At 43.9% G+C, this 24393-nt stretch overlaps 1 protein-coding gene across 1 annotated transcript; it reads right to left on the reverse strand.

Moving 5' to 3' along the window:
- Positions 1-5560: 5560 nt before the first annotated feature.
- On the reverse strand, positions 5561-23683 carry LOC134611985 (discoidin, CUB and LCCL domain-containing protein 1-like). The gene is made up of 9 exons (XM_063456366.1): positions 23432-23683; positions 23051-23188; positions 22663-22714; positions 21931-22003; positions 20572-20705; positions 20007-20047; positions 8305-8389; positions 6214-6248; positions 5561-6132 (listed from the first exon to the last, which is right to left on the reverse strand). Exons 1-9 carry the CDS (start codon positions 23616-23618, stop codon positions 5561-5563), a joined length of 1317 nt encoding a protein of 438 aa, XP_063312436.1. The 5' UTR covers positions 23619-23683.
- Positions 23684-24393: the final 710 nt, after the last annotated feature.

Raw genomic sequence — 24393 nt, forward strand, 5'->3', positions numbered from 1 at the left:
TTCGGTTTTGTAATCATTTGTGTCCCTGAGGTATTTTTTCTTTTTTATGTCAATGAGCTCCTTTTTTATTTTTTCTACTTTTATGTTAATGTCTTTTATGATTTGATTATATATTTCTGGACTTGTGGTGTTACTTGTTTTTTCTTTCAATTCTTTAATTTCGTTATCTAATTGTAATAGGGTATCCTCCCTTCTTGATACAATATAGCCTATCGTGCTGAATGCAAATCCTTCTAACATCTTCAAAGGTTGGAATTTTATGAAATCTTAAACCTCTTGTGGTGATCTGCTCTCTTACATACTTTTTTAAGGTGGCTACCTCCCATTTGATTTTCATTTCTTTGATTAGACATCTTTCTAGACTGAGTTTGCATTGATCTGTATCAGAATGATTTGTACTATTCTTTACAGAATTATTGCTTGCAAACATGGAATCAATATTGTTTATGGAGTATTCTCTACACTCCGATAATGCCATTTCTTATAAGTATGAATAAATCTTTTACCACTGTGTGTTAGGGGTTTTATAAGGTAATACAGAAAAAATAAATTAAACATACAGTGGAGGAAATAAAGTAAGAGTGCTAATAATAAAAATTTGCATATTGTATAAGAGAAAACATGGAGAATAATAATGACTTCGAATTATATCACTTTATGCGTTAATACATCCTACTGTATATAAATTTAAGCTTCTAAGAATGTCCCAACGTTTTTCACATTCTCATTACACACAAAGCTTTAATATATGTCACCATATACGAAAAATTACCCCCTTGGCCTATGTTCTTATAGATTCCTCACACTTGTATAGAAAGTTTTTCAGATTGACCATTATAAGTTATGTCTCAATAAATGTATATTCCACTATCTACACCTACTATAATGATATTAGGTACACCATCGAAATTTTTTTTCAAAACTACTATTACTCTCCAATGACTATGTATTAATTTTTTATGGGACAATTTTAAATCCTTAAGTATTTTAATGTCTTATCATCCACATTTTTTAACTCTGTTCTGTAATGATGTCCCTCTTCTATACCGTATTTATCGGCGTATAACACGCCCCGGCGTATAACACGCACCTCATTTCCAGAAGGAAATTCCAGGAAATTTCCACCCCTCCCATAGTATTCCCCCCCTCATCCCATAGTGTTCCCCCCCCTTTCCATAGTAATCTCCCCCCCCCTCCCATAGTATTCTCTCCCCCCATAGTATTCTCCACCCCTACCATAGTATTCTTCCCCCCCCTCCCATACTATTCTCCACCCCCCCATAGTGTGCCCCCCCCCCCTCCCATAGTGTCCCCTAGTGCACTTTCCCTCTGTCCCATATTTACTTACCTGTCTTGAAGCGTGGGCCGGCTTCACAGCGCGCACCGCGGAACTGGAACTTAAATTTCAGGTTCCGGTTTCCGGCGGGACTGAAAGGAAGTGTGCACACAATAGTGTGCACACTTCCTTTCAGTCCCGCCGGAAACCGGAACCTGAAATTTAAGTTCCAGTTCCGCGGTGCGCGCTGTGAAGCCGGCCCACGCTTCAAGACAGGTAAGTAAATGTGGGATATCGGCGTATAACACGCACCCATGATTTTCTCCCTATTTTCAGGGAGAAAAAGTGCGTGTTATACGCCGATAAATACGGTAATATGTGAATTTTTATTACTAGCCCTTTATACAACACTATGCAATGTTATTCTCCATGTTTTCTCTTATACAATATGCAATTTTTTTATTATTAGCACTCTATACAACACTATGCAATGTTTTTCTCTATGTTTTCTCCATTTGGAACGCATGTGCGTTCCACAACAATAACGTACAGAACAGGAGCGCCCAGCGTTCCGAGAAGGGCCCACTAAGATGACGTCCGATGCACGTTGGAACGCACGTGCGTTCCATTCGAATATGGAAGTGAGCACAGGAATATGGGACGCGCGTGTGCCCCGTCATAGATGATACCCGGAAGTACAACACGGACGTCTGGAACGCACGTTGCGCTCCAACGCGTGCAAATACTGGAAGAAAGCACCTGATTGGAGAAGAAAACCCGTCGGGAACACTTAAAAGAAGACAAGCAAACCAAGTAGACTTTATCCAACTGAGGAAGCCTGAGCAATAGGCGAAACGCGTTTTGGACATTTGGATACAATCCTAATCAAGAACATTTTAGAGACTATTTATTTTAATTAGTCTTTAGTTCCTGCATTTAAAACCAGTTGTTTCTGGTATATATTTATATATTTTATTTTCTTTTTATTACAATAAATTTATTTTTAAAGCACCATCTGGATCTCCCACTAGCCTTATTTTGGAATACCAAATAGGAGAATTAAAAGGAGAACACCAGGATCCTGACTTCAAAAGGGTCTGGACAACCCCTGAATGGTCCAAAGAAGCATACTAAGAGAGTCATGTGATGGTATGACTCCAACATTGTGAGTGACACTACCATTTATCTTTCACATTGTCTAGAATAGACATACTACGCTATTTTGTATATACCATTGTTTTACAGATTATTCAAGATTTTAGCGGCTCCACCTATTGCTTTGTATGTATATTTATGGTAAATCTATCCAAATAATTTTTTAATCTTATCCAAATGATTTTTTAATCTCACCTTATTTGTATTAAATGAAGGGACACTCCTAAATATTTGCACTTTATCTAGCACTTGTTGCAAAGTCGCAGGTTTCAGAGCTCATATTTACAAATTATATTCATTATTTTTTTTAGACCACGCGGTCTCAGCCTCCTTCAATTCCTTCTGTCTGTTCAATTTGACTGGCTGATGCTACTCTCGGTATTAGATCTTTTTTGAGATAATTTTGCAATGTGTAAATTTCCCAACTGATTTACTTTGTTTCTTATCAGATCTCTCTCCCTTGTCTTGTACCTTCCTTAACACACATCTGAAACTGCTCTCTCTCTTCTGGCGTTGTCCCTGCTGACCTTAAACATGCCACTGTAGTACCTATCATAAAAAAAACATCTCTTGACCCATCCTCCCACTCTAACTATCGTCCGATATCCCTGCTGCCTTTTTCCTCAAAGCTTCTGGAAAGACTTGTCTTTACCAATATGTCTAACTTCCTCAATTCCAACTCTCTCCTAGACCCACTTCAATCTGGCTTCCACCCTCTCCACTCTACTGAGACTGCTCTTATCAAAGTTACTAATGACCTAATTGCAGCTAAATCCAAAGGCCCCTATTCCATACTAATTTTTCTTGACCTCTTGGCTGCCTTTGACACAGTTGATCATGCTCTCCTTCTTCTCTTCAATCACTCTGTCTCTGTGACTCTGTCCTCTCGTGGTTTTCCTCTTATCTCTCCCAACGCTCATTCAGTGTCTCCTTTTCTAATGATACTTCCTCCCTTTGTCCTGTCTCTGTTGGAGTCCCCCAGGGCTCTGTACTTTGCCCCCTTCTAATTTCTCGTTATACTGCCTCTCTTGGCACCAATATTACCTCATTTGTATTCCACTACTACCTGTATGCTGATGACACCCAGATATATCTCTCCTACCTGGACCTTTCCCCTGCTGTCCTGCAATGGGGAATGCTTGCCTTTCTTCCATCTCTGACTATTATTATTATTATTATTGCCATTTATATAGCGCCAACAGATTCCGTAGCGCTTTACAATATTATGAGAGGGGGATTTAACTATAAATAGGACAATTACAAATAAACTTACAGGAGCAATAGGTTGAAGAGGACCCTGCTCAAACGAGCTTACATTCTATAGGAGGTGGGGTGTAAAACACATTAGGACAGGAATTTACAATCAAATAAGGTGGGCTGCCCTTTAGGAGAGGGCAAGAGACAGGTATGTGAGGTAAGGGTTAGTCTTTGAGGCCATAAGCTTTCCTAAAGAGATGGGTTTTAAGGCACTTCTTAAAAGATGCAAGACTAGGGGAGAGTCTGATGGCGGTAGGCAGGCTATTCCATAGGAAGGGAGCCGCCCGTGAGAAGTCCTGCAAGCGCGAGTTGGCCGTACGAGTGCGGACAACGGACAGGAGGTGGTCACGGGCAGAACGGAGAGACCGAGAAGGGACATACCTATGGATCTGTGAGGAGATATAAGAGGGGCTAGAGTTGTTCAGTGCTTTATAGGTGTGAGTTAGTACCTTGAATTGACTCCTATAGCATACAGGAAGCCAATGTAAGGACTGGCAGAGGGGTGAGGTGTGAGAGAAACGACTAGAGAGGAAAATCAATCTAGCAGCAGCATTCATTACGGACTGTAAGGGTGCAGTACGGCTATTGGGGAGACCAATCAGGAGAGGGTTACAATAATCCATGCGGGAAATTACCAGAGCATGGACAAGCTCCTTGGTAGTATCTGGTGCAAGAAAGGGGCGGATGTGGGCTATGTTTTTAAGATGGAATCTACAGGATTTGGCAACATGCTGGATGTGAGGCTCAAAGGTGAGACCAGAGTCAAGTATGACGCCAAGACAGCGTGCTTGCAAGGATGGACTGATGTTGGTACCACAAACTTGGAGGGAGAGCGAAAGAGGAGGATCAGTATTAGGAGGAGGAAAGACAAGGAGCTCAGTTTTTGAGAGATTGAGTTTCAGAAAGCGGGAGGACATCCAGTCAGAGATGGAAGAAAGGCAAGCAGTGACACGTTGCAGGACGGCAGGGGAGAGGTCTGGGGAGGAGAGATAGTCCAACTAGATGTCCAACTGAGCTCCGTGTCTTTCCTCCTCTCCCTTCAAGTTAGTGGTATCCACATAAGTCCATCATTGCAAGCGCGCTGTCATGGCATCATACTTGATTCTGGCCTCACCTTTGAGACTCACATCCAGTATGTTGCCAAATCCTGTAGATTCCATACTAAAAACATAGTTCTAACGCAAGATACTACCAAGGAGCTTGTCCATGCTCTAGTAATTTCCCGCATGGATTATTGTAACTCTCTCCTAATTGGTCTTCCCAATAGCCGTATTGCTCCCCTACAGTCTGTAATGAATGCTGCTGCCAGACTGATTTTCCTCTCTAGTCGGTTCTCTCACACCTCACACCTCTGTCAGTCCTTACATTGGCTTCCTGTATCCTATAGGAGTCAATTCAAAGTGCTAACCCATATATATATATAAAGCACTGAACAATTCTCCTTTTATATCTCTTCACAGATCCATAGGTATGCCCCTTCTCGGTCTCTCCGCTCTGCCCATGACCTTCTCCTGTCCGCTGCTCACACCCGTACGGCCAACTCACGCTTGCAGGACTTCTCGCGGGCGGTTCCCTTCCTATGAAATAGCCTGCCTACCGCCATAAGACTCTCCCCTAGTCTTCAATCGTTTAAGAAATGCCTTAAAATCCATCTCTTTAGGAAAGCTTATGGCCTCCCAGGAAATCAGCCATTACTAGTAACCAAGTACAGGAAAATGGAGTAGTGACTACTACTAGTAATGCAAATAATCATCTTTATTGTATTCAATGTTCAGTGGTCACACTAGTCAGTTGGTATGTACACTTGTGTATCTATGTCACGGGAGATCTACTGAACTCGTTGGGGGGGAATCATCACATCTGGTCTCTGAACTAGTGGACATCATGATGATGAGTTGGAGAAAGAGGACGAACAGGAATTTGGGGATAAAAATGATAAAGATGGGAGGGATGATCATGAAAATGGGGGTGAGGATGATGCCGTTGAGGAAGATGATGAAGAAGATGATATTGAGGACATTGAAGTTGGCAATAATCAATGGGAAGATGGTGATGACGACTAGGATAATCTGAAGGGAATCTGTAGTCAGTATATACTGGTTTTCTTTTTGCATCGTCTTCTAAGCATGGCTTTTCATATTGAGGCACAGAGGACGTGACGCAAGTTGCATTGTCATGGCTACTGTGACTTGACTGATTATGAGCGAGGCTCTCAGTCTTCCCACTTCCACAAGAATCCTTGATCACTTTATCTATGTACTTGGTGGTGGGCGCCTTTCTTATCAGGAAGCCAGGATCAATCATGGGGAGATGATGAGAATATTGAGGATCCAGAAGAGAGACATGTGGTGTTGGCCTTTTATACTTTTTATCCTCATTCTCGTAGCTGAGATTAGATTTTGTCAATTCCTTTCTTCCAAATGACTTTAGTTGCATACAGACTCCTGCAGGAAACAGACAATATATTTGATCTTTTTCTGTTATCTTTGTCCAGACGAGCAACATTACACATAGTCTGTACTTACCTGTTTCTATGTCATCACCAAAGTCTCTTCTTTTCCTGTAAATAATGAAAATTCACATTTAAATTATCAGCATCCATCAATGCACCTAGTCAACTGCCCTTACTCTGAAGCATGGTACATTTCCAAAGCATTGTGTACATAGTATTACCTTAGAAACACAATAGTCCACATGTGATAAAATAGATATGCACTGATCAATATCTACGAAGGATCTGTTGGCTTTCAACAGGAAAGGAAAGAAAATGTGCTTTCTGCCACCTATGTTTATAAACATAAAAAAATGATCTATTTGTGTCAGGGTTGTGAGCCAAGGATCATTTGGTGGTTTATAAATCAAATTTAGTGATTGAGTGTTATTCACTAGTCTGGGAATTGACCCAAGAATCGTACTTTCAAGCACAATACAGCCGAGCTGGACAAATAGCTGAGTGGGATACATGTTCCAATTCAGCTATATTTTCCCCCCAATTTTGCAATTCCCAGTTTAGTTTCTTGTCTGCTGATCAACCCTAACACAGAGCCAACTTGTTTTATGTTTCTGAGCTCTTAGTTAGTCTGGATTGATATTTAAAGACTAAAAGTGGTAAACGATGTAAGTGCCAAAAAAATGAAAACACCATTTTCCACGTTTAAGTGTCAAAGGAGCAATGCTTTATAATGTGGTAAACGTGAAAAGTGCCTGGTAGTCCTCCAAGTAGTTCAAAAGAGCCTGTAAAATCGTAAACATTGTAATTGCCAGATATGTGCAAAAATTTTTTTTTTGCGATTTCCCAAAATATTCGCTTTTGGCACTTACTACCTTTACCACTTTTAGTCCTCATTTAAAATAAAGATAATAAAAAGTAATAATATTTGAATATTTCTGGCTATCACTATATCAGTTATGCCTGAACCATAACTGATAACGTACAGCCTTTAAATTAAAGCTGCTAACAGATCCATTGCTGTTTATAGCTATAATTCTGGCAAAACAGTTTAAAAAAAAGTCTTTGAGAACCCACCATTGACCCATTCAGTTTTACAGTTTGTAGCAGCTCAATGCATTGCCGTCCTCATTGGCACAAAATGTGAACAAACCGCAGAATTATTATTTATTAAACTACTTGATGACAACTCAGAGACGTGACTGGCTATCTCAATGTGTGGTAGCCTATGGGATCTGTTTTATAACCTCTTATAAAACTGTTTAAACTGTTTTATATCACTTTCAGTGCCGCAGAGAAGAGAGGTGTATTTCCCATATCTCCACTCTGGCACAGAAAGATTAAAGGATCACTATAGTGTCAGGAAAACATAGCAGTTTTCCTGACACTATAGTGCCCTGGGGGTGCCCCCACCCTCAGGGTGCTCCCACCCCGTGGCGCTGAAGGGGTTAAAACCCCTTTAGCTGCTTACCTTATTCCAGCGGCGGGCACCCTCGGCGCTGGTGACCTCTCCTCCCCCGCTGACGTCAGCTCCCTCTGCCAACGTCAGCAGAGCCGAATGCACATGCGCGGCAAGTGCTGTGCGCGCATTCAAACTGTCAATAGGAAAGTATTTATCAAAGCTTTCCTATGGACGCTCTGTGCGATGGAGGCATAATATGCCTCCAGTGTCGCAGATGCGCCTCTAGTGGCTGTCCAGAAGACAGCCACTAGAGGCTGGATTAACCCCAAATGTAAACATAGCAGTTTATCTAAAACTGTTATGTTTGCATCTGAAGGGTTAAATCCTGAGGGACATTGCACCCTGACCACTTCATTAAGCTGAAGTAGTCTGGGTGACTATAGTGTCCCTTTAATATGCCACGTGCTTAGTAGGACCATACAACTAGAGTCATTCGCGTTTCCACAATAAACAAAAAGGTTGTCTCAAATCTATGATAGCACAACTCCAATTAGTAAATACCAAATGGCATTGCATTTACTATTTATTTCAGTATTTCAGCTTGAAACATTTACTATTTGGCGTCAGGGCAAAAGTTACTACAGTCAGAAAATTTCACTTCAATTGTAAACACGTCAAACTGGTAAACTAAAACCTCCATCTCTTTATTTAACACTGTAATGCAGTGATTTCTACATATATTGTTATATATGGTGAAACACATACCTTAGCAACATACACATGGTAATCACACCTCCAATTAGAAACACAATCGGTGTAACTGCCATGACAAGAACAAAGACTGGAAATCCTAGAATTAAACAAACATGATGTTAGAAATTCACTTATTATTACAAAGTTTACAATCAGTGACAAATGTTACAAAAAGCAAATCATCGATTTTCATTCTAACAAGAAGCGTCATTTCTTGTTTTACTGTCTGGGACCTCTGCTGGTAGGACACTACAGAAACATAGAACTTTGTGTACAGGCATACCCCGCTTTGCGGACCCTCACTTTGCGTACACTCGTGAGTACGGACATACCCACGAGTGTGCGTTTAAGTGCCTCGCGAGAACGGACATTCAGCCGCCGCACAGCCGCAGTATGGCCGAAGAGGCGGAGCTGATGCACGGAGTCCCCGTGCAAGCTTTGCAGCGAGCCTCTATGTTAATACAGGCTGAAATTGTCTAAATACAGTTCAGTATTTAAATACACAGCACCATCTGTTGTTACAGCTGAAAAAACAGTTACAGGAGTAGTCTCATACACAGCGCCATCTGTTGGTTGAGCAATGTTTAACCAGTTATGCGTCTGTTGACAGCATTACAAGCCGTTCTTACTCTTATGAAATAAAGGTAAGTATACTGTACAGTTCTTTCCGTAGTCATTCTCAACTTGAGTCACAGCTCATTACAAACTTCCCCAAGCTTTCGAATGAGAGACATGTGGAATAAAACAATGTACAGTATAAGGCTTTTTGGCTTATACAAACAGTGTACATTCACTTCTGAACACTAATGTGAGATCCTCACCTGCTTTGTTTTTATCAGTAGCTATCTGGTCTTTGGTGAACTCAGTGGCGTACGTACCGCGGTCGCAGGGGTCGCAGCTGCGACCGGGCCCGGCACTCCAGGGGGCCCGGCCGCCCTGCAGCCCCCCCGCGACCGGGTAGCAGCTACCACGCTTTGCAGCCCCGGCCCGTGCGGCAAACCGCCGGGGCCGCATGTCAAGGGGTCCATCGGGTGGCCCATGCTGTCAGGGCCACCCGATGGACATGGATTGTAAGGGGGCCCGGTCTGCGCTGGGCGCTTTAAGAGCGCGACCGGGCCCCCTGTGATGACATCACACGCTGGGAGGAAGTGACCGCACGTCACTCCTCCCTGCATACTGACAGCCCGCGAGGGAGGAAACTGAAAGGAGGAGAGAGTCAGAGTGGGAACTCTGACTCCCATCAGGCTGAGCCACCACTGGACCCACACATGGTAGGAAACATTTTGTGTATATGTGTCTGTGTGTATTTATGTCTGTGTATGTGTGTCTGTATGTGTGTATGTCTGTATCTGTGTGTATGTATGTCTGTGTCTCTGTGTGTGTATCCATATGTGTGTCTGTGTCTCTGTGTGTATGTCTGTCTGTGTGTGTGTGTGTGTGTGTGTGTATCTGTATGTATGTCTGTGTATGTATGATTGTGTGTCTGTGTCTCTCTGTGTGTGTTTGTGTCTGTTTCTGTATGTCTGTGTATGTGTCTGCGTGTGTGTCTCTGTATGTATGTGTCTGCATGTGTGTATGTATGTCTGTGTCTCTGTGTGTGTGTGTATCCATATGTGTGTCTGTGTCTCTGTGTGTATGTCTGTCTGTCTCTGTGTGTGTGTGTGTGTGTGTGTATCTGTATGTATGTCTGTGTATGTATGATTGTGTGTCTGTCTCTGTGTGTGTGTGTCTGTTTCTGTATGTCTGTGTCTGTGTATGTGTGTGTGTCTATGTATGTGTCTGCGTGTGTGTATGTATGTATGTGTTTGTGTCTGTATGTATGTGTCAGGGGGGAGAGGTTCACGGTAGGGGGGGGGGGCCCACGGATCAGTTTCGCACCGGGGCCCCATAGAGTGTGTGTACGCCACTGGGTGAACTCTCCCATTTTTGTATCTGTCCATGTGGGACGCGTAGATGAAATGTATCCTGCAGAGGAGAAGATCAAGTAAATAACTGTTTGCACACATGGAACTTTTGCCTGCTTTCTCTACTTCCCAGTTAAATCATCAATGCAGGCTGAAAACAGATATTATCAGACTCTCTCATTTAAATGAGTTACCTTTATTGACACACTCTGTGAGAGAACCCGAGCCCTTGCTGATAGCATGCACACAATGGAGCGATCCAAATATATAACTCCATGTGTAGAACTTCCCGTGGATGCTATCAACTTGTTCAGTAGTTCCATCAATGTGGCCCAATTAATGGAACTGCTGCCAAGAGCTAAACTACATTGTAGCGGAGCTCCCTGTACACTGACTGGGTATCTCTGCCAAGGACCGCTTCCTAGCTGGAACAAGGTAAAACCCCAGCGCTTCTGCCCCAGTCGCTGTGGCTTGACTGGGGTCCTCCTGGAGCAGGATAGGAGACTAGCTCTATTCCCTCCCAAGGACTGGACGACACACGGTCCTGGGAGCTCTAGTCCTAATAAGGACTTTCACTGCTGAATCCTCCAAGAGCTGGAACAAGGTGCTAAGCAGTGATTATATCCCTTCACCTCCCAGTAACTAGACGACACATAGTTCTGGGAGTCAACTTGTTTAATGCATCCAAACACAGCCAATCTCTAGGCCTGGGAGTAGTGATGTACCGAACTGTCCGCCGGTGAACAGTTCCCGGCGAACTTAGCGTGTTCGCGTTCGCCGCGGCGGGCGGACACATGTGCAGTTTGATCCGTTTGGGCAAACTTTGACCCTGTGCCTCTCGGTCAGCAGACACATTCCAGCCAATCAGCAGCACTCCCTCCCTTCCACACCCTCCAACCTCCCTCCCAGCATCCATTTTCGATTAATTCTGAAGCTGCATGCTTAGTGAGAGGAGGGAAAGTTTAGCTGCTGCTGATTAGATAGGGAAATTGATAGCTAGGCTAGGGTATTCAGTGTCCACTACAATCCTGAAGGACTCATCTGATCTCTGCTGTAAGGACAGCACCCCAAAAAGCCCTTTTTAGGGCTAGAACATCAGGCTGCTTTTCTTTTTTTTTTTTTCCTGTGTAATGTAATTGCAGGTGCCTGCCTGCCAGCTTCTGTGTGAGGTTCACATTGGATACTGTGCCCACTTGCCCAGTGCCACCACTCATATCTGTTTTTACAATAGGTTAAGCTTTAGATTTAAAAGAAATATTTTTTTTTCACTGTAATAGAAGAGCAGTTGCCTGCCTGCCAGCTTCTGTGTCAGGTTGGATGCCTTGCCCATTTGCACAGTCAGTGCCACCACTCATATCTGTTTTTACAATAGGTTAAGCTTTAGATTTAAAATAAATATTTTTTTTTCACTGTAATAGAAGAGCAGTTGCCTGCCTGCCAGCTTCTGTGTCAGGTTGGATGCCTTGCCCATTTGCACAGTCAGTGCCACCACTCATATCTGTTTTTACAATAGGTTAAGCTTTAGATTTAAAAGAAATAATTTGTTTTCACTGTAATAGAAGAGCAGTTGCCTGCCTGCCAGCTTCTGTGTGAGGTTCACATTGGATACTGTGCCCACTTGCCCAGTGCCACCACTCATATCTGTTTTTACAATAGCTTAAGCTTTAGATTTAAAAGAAATAATTTTTTTTCACTGTAATAGAAGAGCAGTTAGTTGTCTGCAAGCGTCTGGGTGTCAGGCCTACTTCAGCGTGTGCTCTGCAGACCTGTGCCAGCGTGCTTTGACAGTTGCCAATCATATCTGGTGTCTCTTTAGCGTGCTTTTACAAAGAAAAAAGGTTTCCAGTGTAAGCTAATAGCAGCCAGTCAGTGTCCTTCAAGCGGCTCTGTCAGGCCTTCCTTCGGCGTGTGCCCTCACAACCCTGCCAGCGTACTTTGACAGTTGCCACTCAAATCTGGTGTCTCTATAGCGTGCTTTTACAAAGAAAAAAGGTTTCCAGTGTAAGCTAATAGCAGCCAGTCAGTGTCCTTCAAGTGGCTCTGTCAGGCCTTCCTTCAGCGTGTGCCCTGCACAACACTGCCAGCGTGCTTTGACAGTTGCCAATCATATCTGGTGTCTCTTTAGCGTGCTTTTACAAAGAAAAAAGGTTTCCAGTGTAAGCTAATAGCAGCCAGTCAGTGTCCTTCAAGCGGCTCTGTCAGGCCTTCCTTCAGCGTGTGCCCTGCACAACCCTGCCAGCGTACTTTGACAGTTGCCACTCATATCTGGTGTCTCTATAGCGTGCTTTTAAAACCAAAATTTTGTTTCCACTGTAATAGAAGAGCAGTTGCCTGCCTGCCAGCTTCTGTGTGAGGTTCACATTGGATACTGTGCCCTCTTGCCCAGTGCCACCACTCATATCTGTTTTTACAATAGCTTAAGCTTTAGATTTAAAATAAATAAATTTTTTTCACTGTAATAGAAGAGCAGTTAGTTGTCTGCAAGCGTCTGGGTGTCAGGCCTACTTCAGCGTGTGCTCTGCAGACCTGTGCCAGCGTGCTTTGACAGTTGCCAATCATATCTGGTGTCTCTTTAGCGTGCTTTTACAAAGAAAAAAGGTTTCCAGTGTAAGCTAATAGCAGCCAGTCAGTGTCCTTCAAGCGGCTCTGTCAGGCCTTCCTACAGCGTGTGCCCTGCACAACACTGCCAGCGTGCTTTGACAGTTGCCAATCATATCTGGTGTCTCTTTAGCGTGCTTTTACAAAGAAAAAAGGTTTCCAGTGTAAGCTAATAGCAGCCAGTCAGTGTCCTTCAAGCGGCTCTGTCAGGCCTTCCTTCAGCGTGTGCCCTGCACAACCCTGCCAGCGTACTTTGACAGTTGCCACTCATATCTGGTGTCTCTATAGCGTGCTTTTAAAACCAAAATTTTGTTTCCACTGTAATAGAAGAGCAGTTGCCTGCCTGCCAGCTTCTGTGTGAGGTTCATAGTGGATACTGTGCCCTCTTGCCCAGTGCCACCACTCATATCTGTTTTTACAATAGCTTAAGCTTTAGATTTAAAATAAATATTTTTTTTTCACTGTAATAGAAGAGCAGTTAGTTGTCTGCAAGCGTCTGGGTGTCAGGCCTACTTCAGCGTGTGCTCTGCAGACCTGTGCCAGCGTGCTTTGACAGTTGCCAATCATATCTGGTGTCTCTTTAGCGTGCTTTTACAAAGAAAAAAGGTTTCCAGTGTAAGCTAATAGCAGCCAGTCAGTGTCCTTCAAGCGGCTCTGTCAGGCCTTCCTTCAGCGTGTGCCCTGCACAACACTGCCAGCGTACTTTGACAGTTGCCAATCATATCTGGTGTCTCTATAGCGTGCTTTTAAAACCAAAATTTGTTTTTCACTGTTATAGATTGAATAGCAGTTACTTGTCTTCAAGCGGGTGTGTCAGGCCTACAGTGTGTGCTCTGCATAACTGTTCAAGTGCACATTGCCAATCATATCTGGTGTCTCTATAGCGTGCTTTTACAAAGAAAAAAGGTTTCTAGTGTAAGCTAATAGCAGCCAGTCAGTGTCCTTCAAGCGGCTCTGTCAGTCCTTCCTTCAGCATGTGCTCTCCAGAACTGTTCCAGTGCACATTGCCAATCATATCTGGTGTCTCTATAGCGTGCTTTTAAAACCAAAATTTGTTTTTCACTGTTATAGATTGAGTAGCAGTTACTTGTCTTCAAGCGGGTGTGTCAGGCCTACAGTGTGTGCTCTGCAGAACTGTTACAGTTCACATTGCCAATCATATCTGGTCTCACTGTAGCTTGCACGCATAGTACCACTAATCCCCAAAAAAATGACAGGCAGAGGCAGGCCACCCCGCAGGGGCCGTCGTGGTCGTGGTGCTGTGATTCCCTTTTGCCCTAGAATAATGCCCAGTTTTCAGAAGCCACGTACCCTGAACTTGAAAAGTTCTGAGGACATAGTTGACTGGCTAACACAGGACACCCAATCTTGTACAGCCTCCGCTCAGAACCTTGACGCACCATCCTCCTCCAGCTTAGCTTCAGGCACCTCTCAAGATACCACTCACCCGCCTGCCGCCACCACCAAAACTAGCACCACAGCCGCTTTACTTGGTATGTCAGAGGAGTTATTCACACACCCGTTTGAAGAAATGAGTGATGTGCAACCATTATTGCTAGAGGATGTAGATAACAGGGATATGTCTCAGGCAGGCAGCATTAAACACATGGAGGTACGGTGTGATGATGATGATGTTGAACCCGCTGCTGCTTCCTTTTCTGAGTTGTCAGATACAAGCGAAGCGGTTAATGATGACGATGCGTCCATGGATGTCACGTGGGTGCCCGCTCGGCAAGAAGAAGAACAGGGCGAAAGTTCAGATGGGGAGACAGAGAGGAGGAGGAGACGAGTTGGAAGAAGGGGGGGGGTCGTCGCAAGGAGCTACTGGCACAGTCAGACAGCATGCATTGGCACCCGGGGTCAGCCGGACAGCACGCCAATCAATGCATGCTGTGTCCACCACCAGAATGCCGTCATTGCAGAGCTCAGCAGTGTGGAATTTTTTTGTGTGTCTTCCTCTGACAACAGCGATGCCATTTGCAACCTGTGCCAAAGGAAACTGAGTCGTGGGAGGTCCAACACCCACCTAGGTACAACTGCTTTGCGTAGGCACATGATCTCACATCACAAACGCCTATGGGATCAACACATGAGTACAAGCAGCACACCTACTCTAAGCCGCCATCCTCCTCCTGGTCCAGCATCTTCAGCCACGTCAACCACTGCTGTCCTCCTTGCCCCCTCTCAACCATCCGCCACTCCGTCTCCCGCCTTGAGCAGTTCCCGCTCATCTGCCCACAGTCATGTGTCTGTCAAGGACATGTTTGAGCGTAAGAAGCCAATGTCACCAAGTCACCCCCTTGCCCAGCGTCTGACAGCTGGCTTGTCCGAACTATTAGCCCGCCAGCTTTTACCATACAATCTGGTTGAGTCTGAGGCGTTCAAACAATTTGTAGCTATTGGGACACCGCAGTGGAAGGTACCCGGCCGGAATTTCTTTTCACAAAAGGCAATCCCCAACCTGTACTCGATTGTGCAAAAGGAAGTCATGGCATGTCTGGCACACAGTGTTGGGGCAAGGCATCTGACCACTGATACCTGGTCTGCAAAGCATGGTCAGGGCAGGTATATCACCTACACTGCGCATTGGGTAAACCTGCTGACGGCTGACAAGCATGGAATGCGTGGCATTGCAGAGGAGTTGGTGACACCGCCACGACTTGCAGGCATTCCTGCTGCCACCTCCTCTACTCCTCCTACTCCATCCTCTTCCATAACCCCCTATTGTCACTGAGAAGAGAAGTCGCCTAGGTCAAAAAAGTCTAGATTACCTCACCTTTATTAAGATGAATGAGGGATGGATCCCGAAGGGAATGACACTGGGCGATACATTCAATTAAAAAAGGCCTGATGAGATGAGCTGCCTTGGGCTAAAAATGGTCCACACGCTGCTGTATTTTAGCTCTGAATGCCGGTTGACTTGCGTGACTTATCCGCCACCAACTAGGGTTCAAGCCGCTATGTTTTAGGGCACTTTCTGCCTGTGAAACAAACATCAATTTTTCTGGCCGCTGCTACAGTACCACATTTTTCAGGCATGTGTACATGCCTAATTTTTAGGCCCACTGGTGCAGCACTGTGGCTTCAAAAACCAAACCAAAAAAAAATCCTCCAAGATGGCACCAATATACCAGTGGTCTAAGCATCTTCCCACCTTGGCCTAAAAAGGGGAGGTGATTCAACAATTAAAAATCTCTGCCATTTACACGTCCACTGATAGGAGACGCGGAAGGTATTAAACTGATATGAACAATACTAAACTCACCACTCCTATCTGGTGGCACATTAGCTTGCCCGCGCAGTGCCCCAAATTTCAAGTAAGAGGACCGACCAAGCATCTTCTTCCATCTCCCTGTTACAGAAATCACTGCCATATCCATAGAAATTGTACATAATATCCAGGATAGTTTTACAGGGCCAAATCATGTCGCCTGTTGAAAGAGGTGACCTTGCTCGGGTCCCAGGTGTGCGGTTCCTAAAATGGCTGCCATATACATGTCCACTGATAGGAGACGCGGAAGGTATTAAACTGATATGAACATTTACTAAACTCACCACTCCGAGTGCTGTTATTTATTTAATTTTTTTGTGGTGAGGCTTTACAGGACAGAGTGCTTCTCCACGGGACATGTTAACTCACGGGCAGCTGGCTCATCAAGGAACCAGAGCAGCTTGAATGAGGTGACCTTGCTCGGGTCCCAGGTGTGCGGTTCCTAAAATGGCTGCCATATACACGTCCACTGATAGGAGACGCGGAAGGTATTAAACTGATATGAACAATACTCCACTCCTATCAGTAGGTCCGTCCCATTGTGATTTATGCCCCCCACCCACCGCGCAGGGATGGGGGCCGGGGGGGAGGAAAGTAGGCCCCCCCATTGTGATTTATGGCCCCCACCCACCGCGCAGGGGTAGGGGCCGAGGGGGGGAGGACAGTAGGTCCCCCCATTGTGATTTATGGCCCCCACAAACCGCGCAGGGGTTGGGGAGGACAGTAGCTCCCCCCAGTGTGTATCATGGGCTTTGAGGACAGGTGTCAATCCATACCTGCCAAGTGACCCTATGTAGGGGTAACAGTCCCTATTCTGCTCTGTGTCAGTGTGTATCATGGTCTCTGTGGATGGGGAACAGTCTCTATTCTGCTCTGTGTCAGTGTGTATCATGGTCTCTGTGGACGGGGAACAGTCTCTATTCTGCTCTGTGTCAGTGTGTATCATGGACTCTGTGGATAGGGAACAGTCTCTATTCTGCTCTGTGTCAGTGTGTATCATGGTCTCTGTGGACGGGGAACAGTCTCTATTCTGCTCTGTGTCAGTGTGTATCATGGTCTCTGTGGACAGGGAACAGTCTCTATTCTGCTCTGTGTCAGTGTGTACCAGGGGCTTTGAGGACAGGTGTCAATCCATACCTGCCAAGTGACCCTATGTAGGGGGAACAGTCTCTATTCTGCTCTGTGTCAGTGTTTATCATGGTCTCTGTGGACGGGGAACAGTCTCAATTCTGCTCTGTGTCAGTGTGTATCATGGACTCTGTGGACAGGGAACAGTCTCTATTCTGCTCTGTGTCAGTGTGTATCAGGGGCTTTGAGGACAGGTGTCAATCCATACCTGCCAAGTGACCCTATGTAGGGGGAACAGTCTCTATTCTGCTCTGTGTCAGTGTGTATCATGGTCTCTGTGGACAGGGAACAGTCTCTATTCTGCTCTGTGTCAGTGTGTATCAGGGGTTTTGAGGACAGGTGTCAATCCATATCTGCCAAGTGACCCTATGTAGGGGGAACAGTCCCTATTCTGCTCTGTGTCAGTGTGTATCAGGGGTTTTGAGGACAGGTGTCAATCCATATCTGCCAAGTGACCCTATGTAGGAGGAACAGTCCCTATTCTGCTCTGTGTCAGTGTGTATCAGGGGTTTTGAGGACAGGTGTCAATCCATATCTGCCAAGTGACCCTATGTAGGGGGAACAGTCCCTTTTATGCTCTGTGTCAGTGTGTATCAGGGGCTTTGGGGACAGGTGTCAATCCATATCTGCCAAGTGACCCTATGTAGGGGGAACAGTCCCTATTCTGCTCTGTGTGAGGAGGAGGAACGGGAAATGAGTAGCTCGGCATCCAACCTTGTGCAAATGGGGTCTTTCATGCTGTCGTGCCTGTTGAGGGACCCTCGTATAAAAAGGCTGAAGGAGAACAACCTGTGCTGGGTGTCCACGCTACTAGACCCCCGGTCTCTATTCTGCTCTGTGTCAGTGTGTATCAGCGGTTTTGAGGACAGGTGTCAATCCATATCTGCCAAGTGACCCTATGTAGGAGGAACATTCCCTATTCTGCTCTGTGTCAGTGTGTATCAGGGGTTTTGAGGACAGGTGTCAATCCATATCTGCCAAGTGACCCTATGTAGGGGGAACAGTCCCTATTCTGCTCTGTGTCAGTGTGTATCAGGGATCATTAGGATAGGTGTCAATCCATATCTGCCAAGTGACCCTATGTAGGGGGAACAGTCCTTATTCTGCTCTGTGTCAGTGTGTATCAGGGATTTGACTATCTTTATTCAGGTTGAAAAACTACAATTCCAGGAAAAATTTAACAAACATTTACAAGAACATGTTATGCACATCATAGAAACAACGTGAACCTCTTTAAAGCCACAAACTTAAGACAAAAAATACGTACACACAATGTGTAAGGGTTTGAAAGAATATTCTGAATCCTTACATGTTTACTTTATCGTTTGTTTGATTTTTGTGAACCATATATAAACTACAAGCAGCGTGAAAACTATAAAAACTCAAGTGGCCATGCTGATCAAATTAAATAGTATGCTTTACACAGTGTATAAGGGTGATGTCACAGCACAACGCGAATCTAACAGGGGAAGAGGTGAAAGTCATCCTCCCCCTCCCACGACCCCGCCATATCTGCCAAGTGACCCTATGTAGGGGTAACAGTCTCTATTCTGCTCTGTGTCAGTGTGTATCATGGTCTCTGAGGATGGGGAACAGTCTCTATTCTGCTCTGTGTCAGTGTGTATCAGGGGCTTTGAGGACAGGTGTCAATGTTAGGTGATTTCTGCCCTTTATGGATTAAAAGCAGACTCTGCATCAACTGTGTAATTTTCCATGGGAGTTTTGCCATGGATCCCCCTCCTGCATGCCACAGTCCAGGTGTTAGTCCCCTTGAAACAACTGTTCCATCACTTTTGTGGCCAGAAAGAGTCCCTGTTGGTTTTAAAATTCGCCTGCCCATTGAAGTCAATGGCGGTTCGCGCGGTTCGCCGGTTCGCGAACATTTCCGGAAGTTCGCGTTCGCCGTTCGCGAACCGAAAATTTCGGGTTCGCGACAACACTACCTGGGAGATAATTGCGTTAAAGATCGGTAAGCTAATTATCTCCCAGGAACAGAGAGGCAAACCTAAACATTTAAACCATAAAAATACCCCAAAACATAATAAAAACATAAAATAACCCCACAAATAATACATTGTTAAATAACCCATGCAGTGTAGGGGAAACGCCACCGTGTTAAAGTTCTGACCAGCCGCACACGTGGTCCTATGCCCCAAATAGTTTCAGGGCATTTGGTGCTTTTGCCAGTCAGCTCCTGAGCTCCTGAGGGCGCAATACGGGTTGGTCCGTCTGGCTCTTAGGTAGCATTTGTTCCCTTTAGTCTGAGGCACTTTCCCTCCAAAAAGCGCTCTCTTGGCAGATTTCAAAGTGGTTCAAAACTGCGATCCAAGTTGTCTGGGAAACCATTCCATAACATTCGTGGCTAAGTCCCCCTGAGGTGATCGAGAACCCACGAAGTTCCCACTGTGCAGTTATAATCAGATTGTCTAAGAGAAACCATCTGATTGGTGCAGCGTAGCGTTTTGCTGCATATTTGCACTAGCCCCCCATTGCTTTCCTACGGAAATTAGAGCTACATTGAGGAAAGCAGAGCTACGAGGGAGAAATTATAAATAAAAAGCCTTTGTTTACCCTGGCACTGCTGCCCAGGCCACCGAAGCTGTGACTGGGACAATACACTGCTAGGAATACATACTGTATACATATAGTTATATATATTCCTAACGTTACCGTGTTTCTTTAAGATCAGTATCTTATTTTTTATTGTACATTTTGTAATGCAGTATTTATATAAAGATTAAACATTATCCACATGCAGCTTAGAGTGTCTCTTTAAGCACATTTTACGGGCATTAACAAGGTATTTTTCTTACCCGGATTGTTGAACATAAACTGGACATTTGAATCGGAGACACTGCAAAAACATAAATCAAATTAAAAAAGCTCCTTTTAGAATTGAGGTAGGTAACGAATCCTTTATTATAGCAGGACAGGTCTGGCACAAGCATCAAAATAAACTACAGGGAGTGCTTTGCTGTTATTTTCAGATATTTAAAAGCATTGTCCAGCAGTAATAAGTTCAATTAAATAAATAAACTCAATCCTCACGTGTGTCATCATACAAACCCGTATATTTAAACCGCTCTTTTTAAGGGGTTAATATAAATGAACTTGATTTGACAGCCCTCTAGTTATGAAATATATATGGATTGTGTCCCTGTAGCATGAACATATGGGCTATGATGAACATGGAGGATTCTATAGCCCACATTAGGTCTATTAGGGTAGCCGGGCCGGCTTCTCCGGCTAATCAATCACACACAACCAATCAGTGAGAAGCTAGCATCACCTGTCCAATAGGAATTTTACAATCTGCTCTAAATAAGGATATTGTGTATAAATAATCATTTTTTTAATAGCACAATAATTCCAACTTACCCTTTTGGCAAAATCTGACTGGTCACCATCCCTTTGAATTGGAATGTGCGTTGTAATCGAGTTATTAGAACCTGACCGCCCAGATTGTCTGCGATAACGCCGGCATGGACAGCCGATTTGCAAACGAAGGACGACTGCAAAGAAATAAAAAGAGAAAGCTTAATATCTGTCAAATGTATTAACGTCTGTAATATTAACACAGATTGGTAGTAAACAAGCACTTAGATGCCTTGAAATGAAGTCAGTTTATTAGTACGTATTGATACTTGGATCCCTCCTGTAATCTGTGTGATGTGTTAGTTTGGGTAATTAAAGTAACTAATCCCTCACATAACTGGCATTTTATGGGAAAGATCATATTTTGAAATTCTATATCACACAGTGTAATATCACACCGCGTAGTATGCGATAGCTGTAATTCCCACTGAGATACTGTGAATGACACTGCTGGGCTGCCTGGAGTGATGAGAGTTAGATCAGCTGATGACAATAATTCTTTCTTATTACTACGCGAGGTAAAACTGATGTAGATCATTTGTTTCTGTTGACAATTTATCAGTTTTCAGGAAAATAATAATAATGTCTGGAACAGCCTACATTTTCTAAAACAGATATTTGTTCCATGGCCTGCGTGCGGAGAGCTGCTTTCTCTCATTGGGAAGAGGGTAATGAAGCTCCTCTACCGCGGTCCACAATCCCACTTAACGCAGAGTGACAGGTGGAAGAAGGAAGGTCTGTGACCCAGGACGTAACCCCCCACTGCTTATTAGTGACTGCTCCGCACCCGGGGTTCTATACTATTCACAGATATATTACAGCTAAAGCAGGGTCAACTTCCTCTTTACAAATATCAATAGTGTCCCTATCTAGACTTAATTCATTGACCGAGTGTGCCAGCTGACATTTTCAGCCAATGAATTCCATTCAAAAAAGCACCGCGTTGAGATCACTATTAATAGAAATGTCCACTTTATTGATATCTGTGTAGACCTGGGTGTCTATCTAACCATGTGAAAATAATCTAAATCTTAACGATGGCACAGCACAAGGAGACTCCCAACATAAGGACTATAATGGGCTGTGGTGGTTATGGTGTTAGAGTGTTAGAGTGCCCTTGTAGAAATGTTTAGTGCTATTCTATTGGTGATGTTTTTTCTCATGATAGTCCCCAAAGGTTAGTCAAGCTCCCCACCAACTTCTATCGTACACCAACTCCACAAGCGAGGGGACTTTACACAGGACCCAGTCACTGTCAGATGGGACTATGGGCAGGAATTACCACGAATGCTTTGATTTAATACTTTGCCCAATAGAAAATGTGCACTAGGAAGAAATGTTCGCACAGCTCAGTTTACACACCTCTTGGTATCCATTAGTCACATCTCCAAATACGTTTCCAGCTACATCCCAGCAGCCGGCTGGACAATAGTTACTGAAATTGTAGAAATAATGTTATTGTTTATAAAATGCTAACTTACTCCGCAGTGCTGTACAAAGGGTAATCAAAACACAGAAGAAGAGATTGCGTTTAATACTCGTGCTATACACCGGTATATTATCACACTGACATATTGAATTCTAATTCAGATTCCCCAATTCACATACACTCTCCGCTCAGCTGATTTACTGCCTGAATTTTAAAGGTTGATTGACGATTCACCTCAGTTCAATGTTGGTGAATAATTCCCTGCATTTACCATCATTTTCTCATAAAACAAAATCTTGTAAAGCAGGCTTGCCCAACAGGTAGATCCCCAGATGTTGTAGAACTACAACTACCATGATGATTTGTCATTCGAAATGCATTCTAAAGGCATGCAACGCATCATGGGAGTTGTAGTTTTACAACATCTGGGGATCTCGGTTGGGTAGCCCTGTTGTAAAGTATTAGATAAGCGTAGTTTTTTTATTGGGCATTTTTGGAGTGTCAAGCTTTCAGGAGATCCCCTCTTTGTCAAGCATAAAGTCTAAAGACAGGGATCTCAGAACGCTTGTTGCAGACCAATAGAAAGGTATTACAATATTCTATGATCACATTTTATTTAACATCAACATGTTCTATGAAGGTATAATTAGCAAAATCAAGCGTACCTGAACTCTGGGTCTTCTTTATAGTCACAGCGAGTCAAGCAGGTAATGAAATCTATCAATAAAAAACAGGAGCAGGGTGAGATTCCTGCACACGTATTTTAACACCTTAAGAGCCGTATTTATTTAAAACGAATTAACTGGCAGCATTCTATAGCAGTAAGAGCCATAGCCGAGAGATCAAACACGGGTCACATTTCTCCGCAGGTAATGTAGCAGTAGTGTTCATGCCTGCAGAGTATGGTCAATCTTGAAGCTACTGTCAAAGAATTATGAATTTAATGCTCTCACTGTCAGTGACGGACAATATTGACATGACATGTACAAAGGAGCCCCGAGACACAAACTGAATCCTTCGTAACACACATTCACAGTTTAGTAGACACAGTACCTGGATGATCACTGCTGGCATAATTAATCAGAAATCCTCGGCCAGACACGTGGAGGCCACTTTCAAAACGAATGGTGGCAGTATTATCATCTAAGAAAATGTCCGTCTTTGCCTTGCTCAGATCTCCACTGTAACTCACTGAAATAATATATGGAAGTGTCAGTAGCTTAGAGATGCAGAATATCATTTGTATTTTATATGTATGGATAGCGTCTGTAATAAACTGTATTCTATAATGCTGCTCATCACGTCTGGTACTTAATCCTAATCTGAAAAAATGATTTCCAATGAACTGTGACAATTTTATAAAACCAGTACATGTTCCAAATCCCCAGCATTTGCTTTCCATCCCACCATACTGTAGAATTAATAGAGACTCACCATATTCCTCAGTGGATGAACCCTTGTAGATTTTCAGAGATGCAGAGTCAATATCCAGGTCCAAATCAGCCACTTTGATGTACAGCTGTTTACCGCTCTGCACTCTGATGGTAATCTGGCAAACTGAGTGGTCGGGGTATGTTTCAGGGTAGTTCTTTGATGTAAGAGTTCCACCCTCATCATTCATGACCACGTGGCCACATCCATCCACTGTAGGAAACAGAGAAATGTCCCTTGTGAAAAAAATAATGAATATCCGAGGTGTCACCCTGTAATGGACAAGGTGTATACTGCGCACTTATAAATAATACAGACTCACATAACAATATTGTCCATGTATGGTGTATTTTTTTACAGGATCCTGGGAATAACCATAAACCATCACCAAGGTCTACTAGACACATCATTTTTTAACCAGCAACGTGGGACACTGAGAGGGTTATTCACTAACCAAACTGTAGCCAAATTAAATCCAAATGGCATAATTCAGCCTAAAATGCCTGGAAATTGTCTGGAAATGTCTGGAAATTGTTACATACTGTGACCAATGTCCAGATTTAGGAATGGCCTCGTACTGGATGGTTATGCCCCGTTCGTTACGCGATTCGGATGTTAGTAAGTAGACCAGATAACATTATCCCAACACCAGTCAAATCAGATAGTAGCACAGGTATCACACAATCTGTATGTTCGCTGCCCGCATACTCAGCATAAAGGCCATAGGAGAAGCCCGATTCCAGATAAATCGGTGCTGGTTAAATCATGTTCTCTCTCAGCATTGAGCTGAACAGCATAGCAAAGCGACCAGTACTCACCCAACGTTTCTGCCAGTAGTGATAGAGGGGCACATAGCAGGAGCCCAATGAAAGACAATAATCCAGCCATTAGGCTGTACTGTGCTGTCTCAGTCCTTAGTCCTGTGAATAACAGTGCTTCCTAATTATTATTATAAGTAATTATCG

This window comes from Pelobates fuscus, chromosome 5 (assembly GCF_036172605.1).
Source record: "Pelobates fuscus isolate aPelFus1 chromosome 5, aPelFus1.pri, whole genome shotgun sequence".
Taxonomy (NCBI): domain Eukaryota; kingdom Metazoa; phylum Chordata; class Amphibia; order Anura; family Pelobatidae; genus Pelobates; species Pelobates fuscus.

Coding starts and splice junctions, on each gene's coding strand:
- LOC134611985 (XM_063456366.1), bottom strand. CDS start 23,618: ATGAATGATGAGGGTGGAACTCTTACATCAAAGAACTACCCTGAAACA. Junction 22,004..22,662: donor AAAGAAGACCCAGAGTTCAG/GTACGCTTGATT, acceptor CTACAATTTCAG/TAACTATTGTCCAGCCGGCT. Junction 20,048..20,571: donor AGTCAGATTTTGCCAAAAGG/GTAAGTTGGAAT, acceptor ATGTTTTTGCAG/TGTCTCCGATTCAAATGTCC.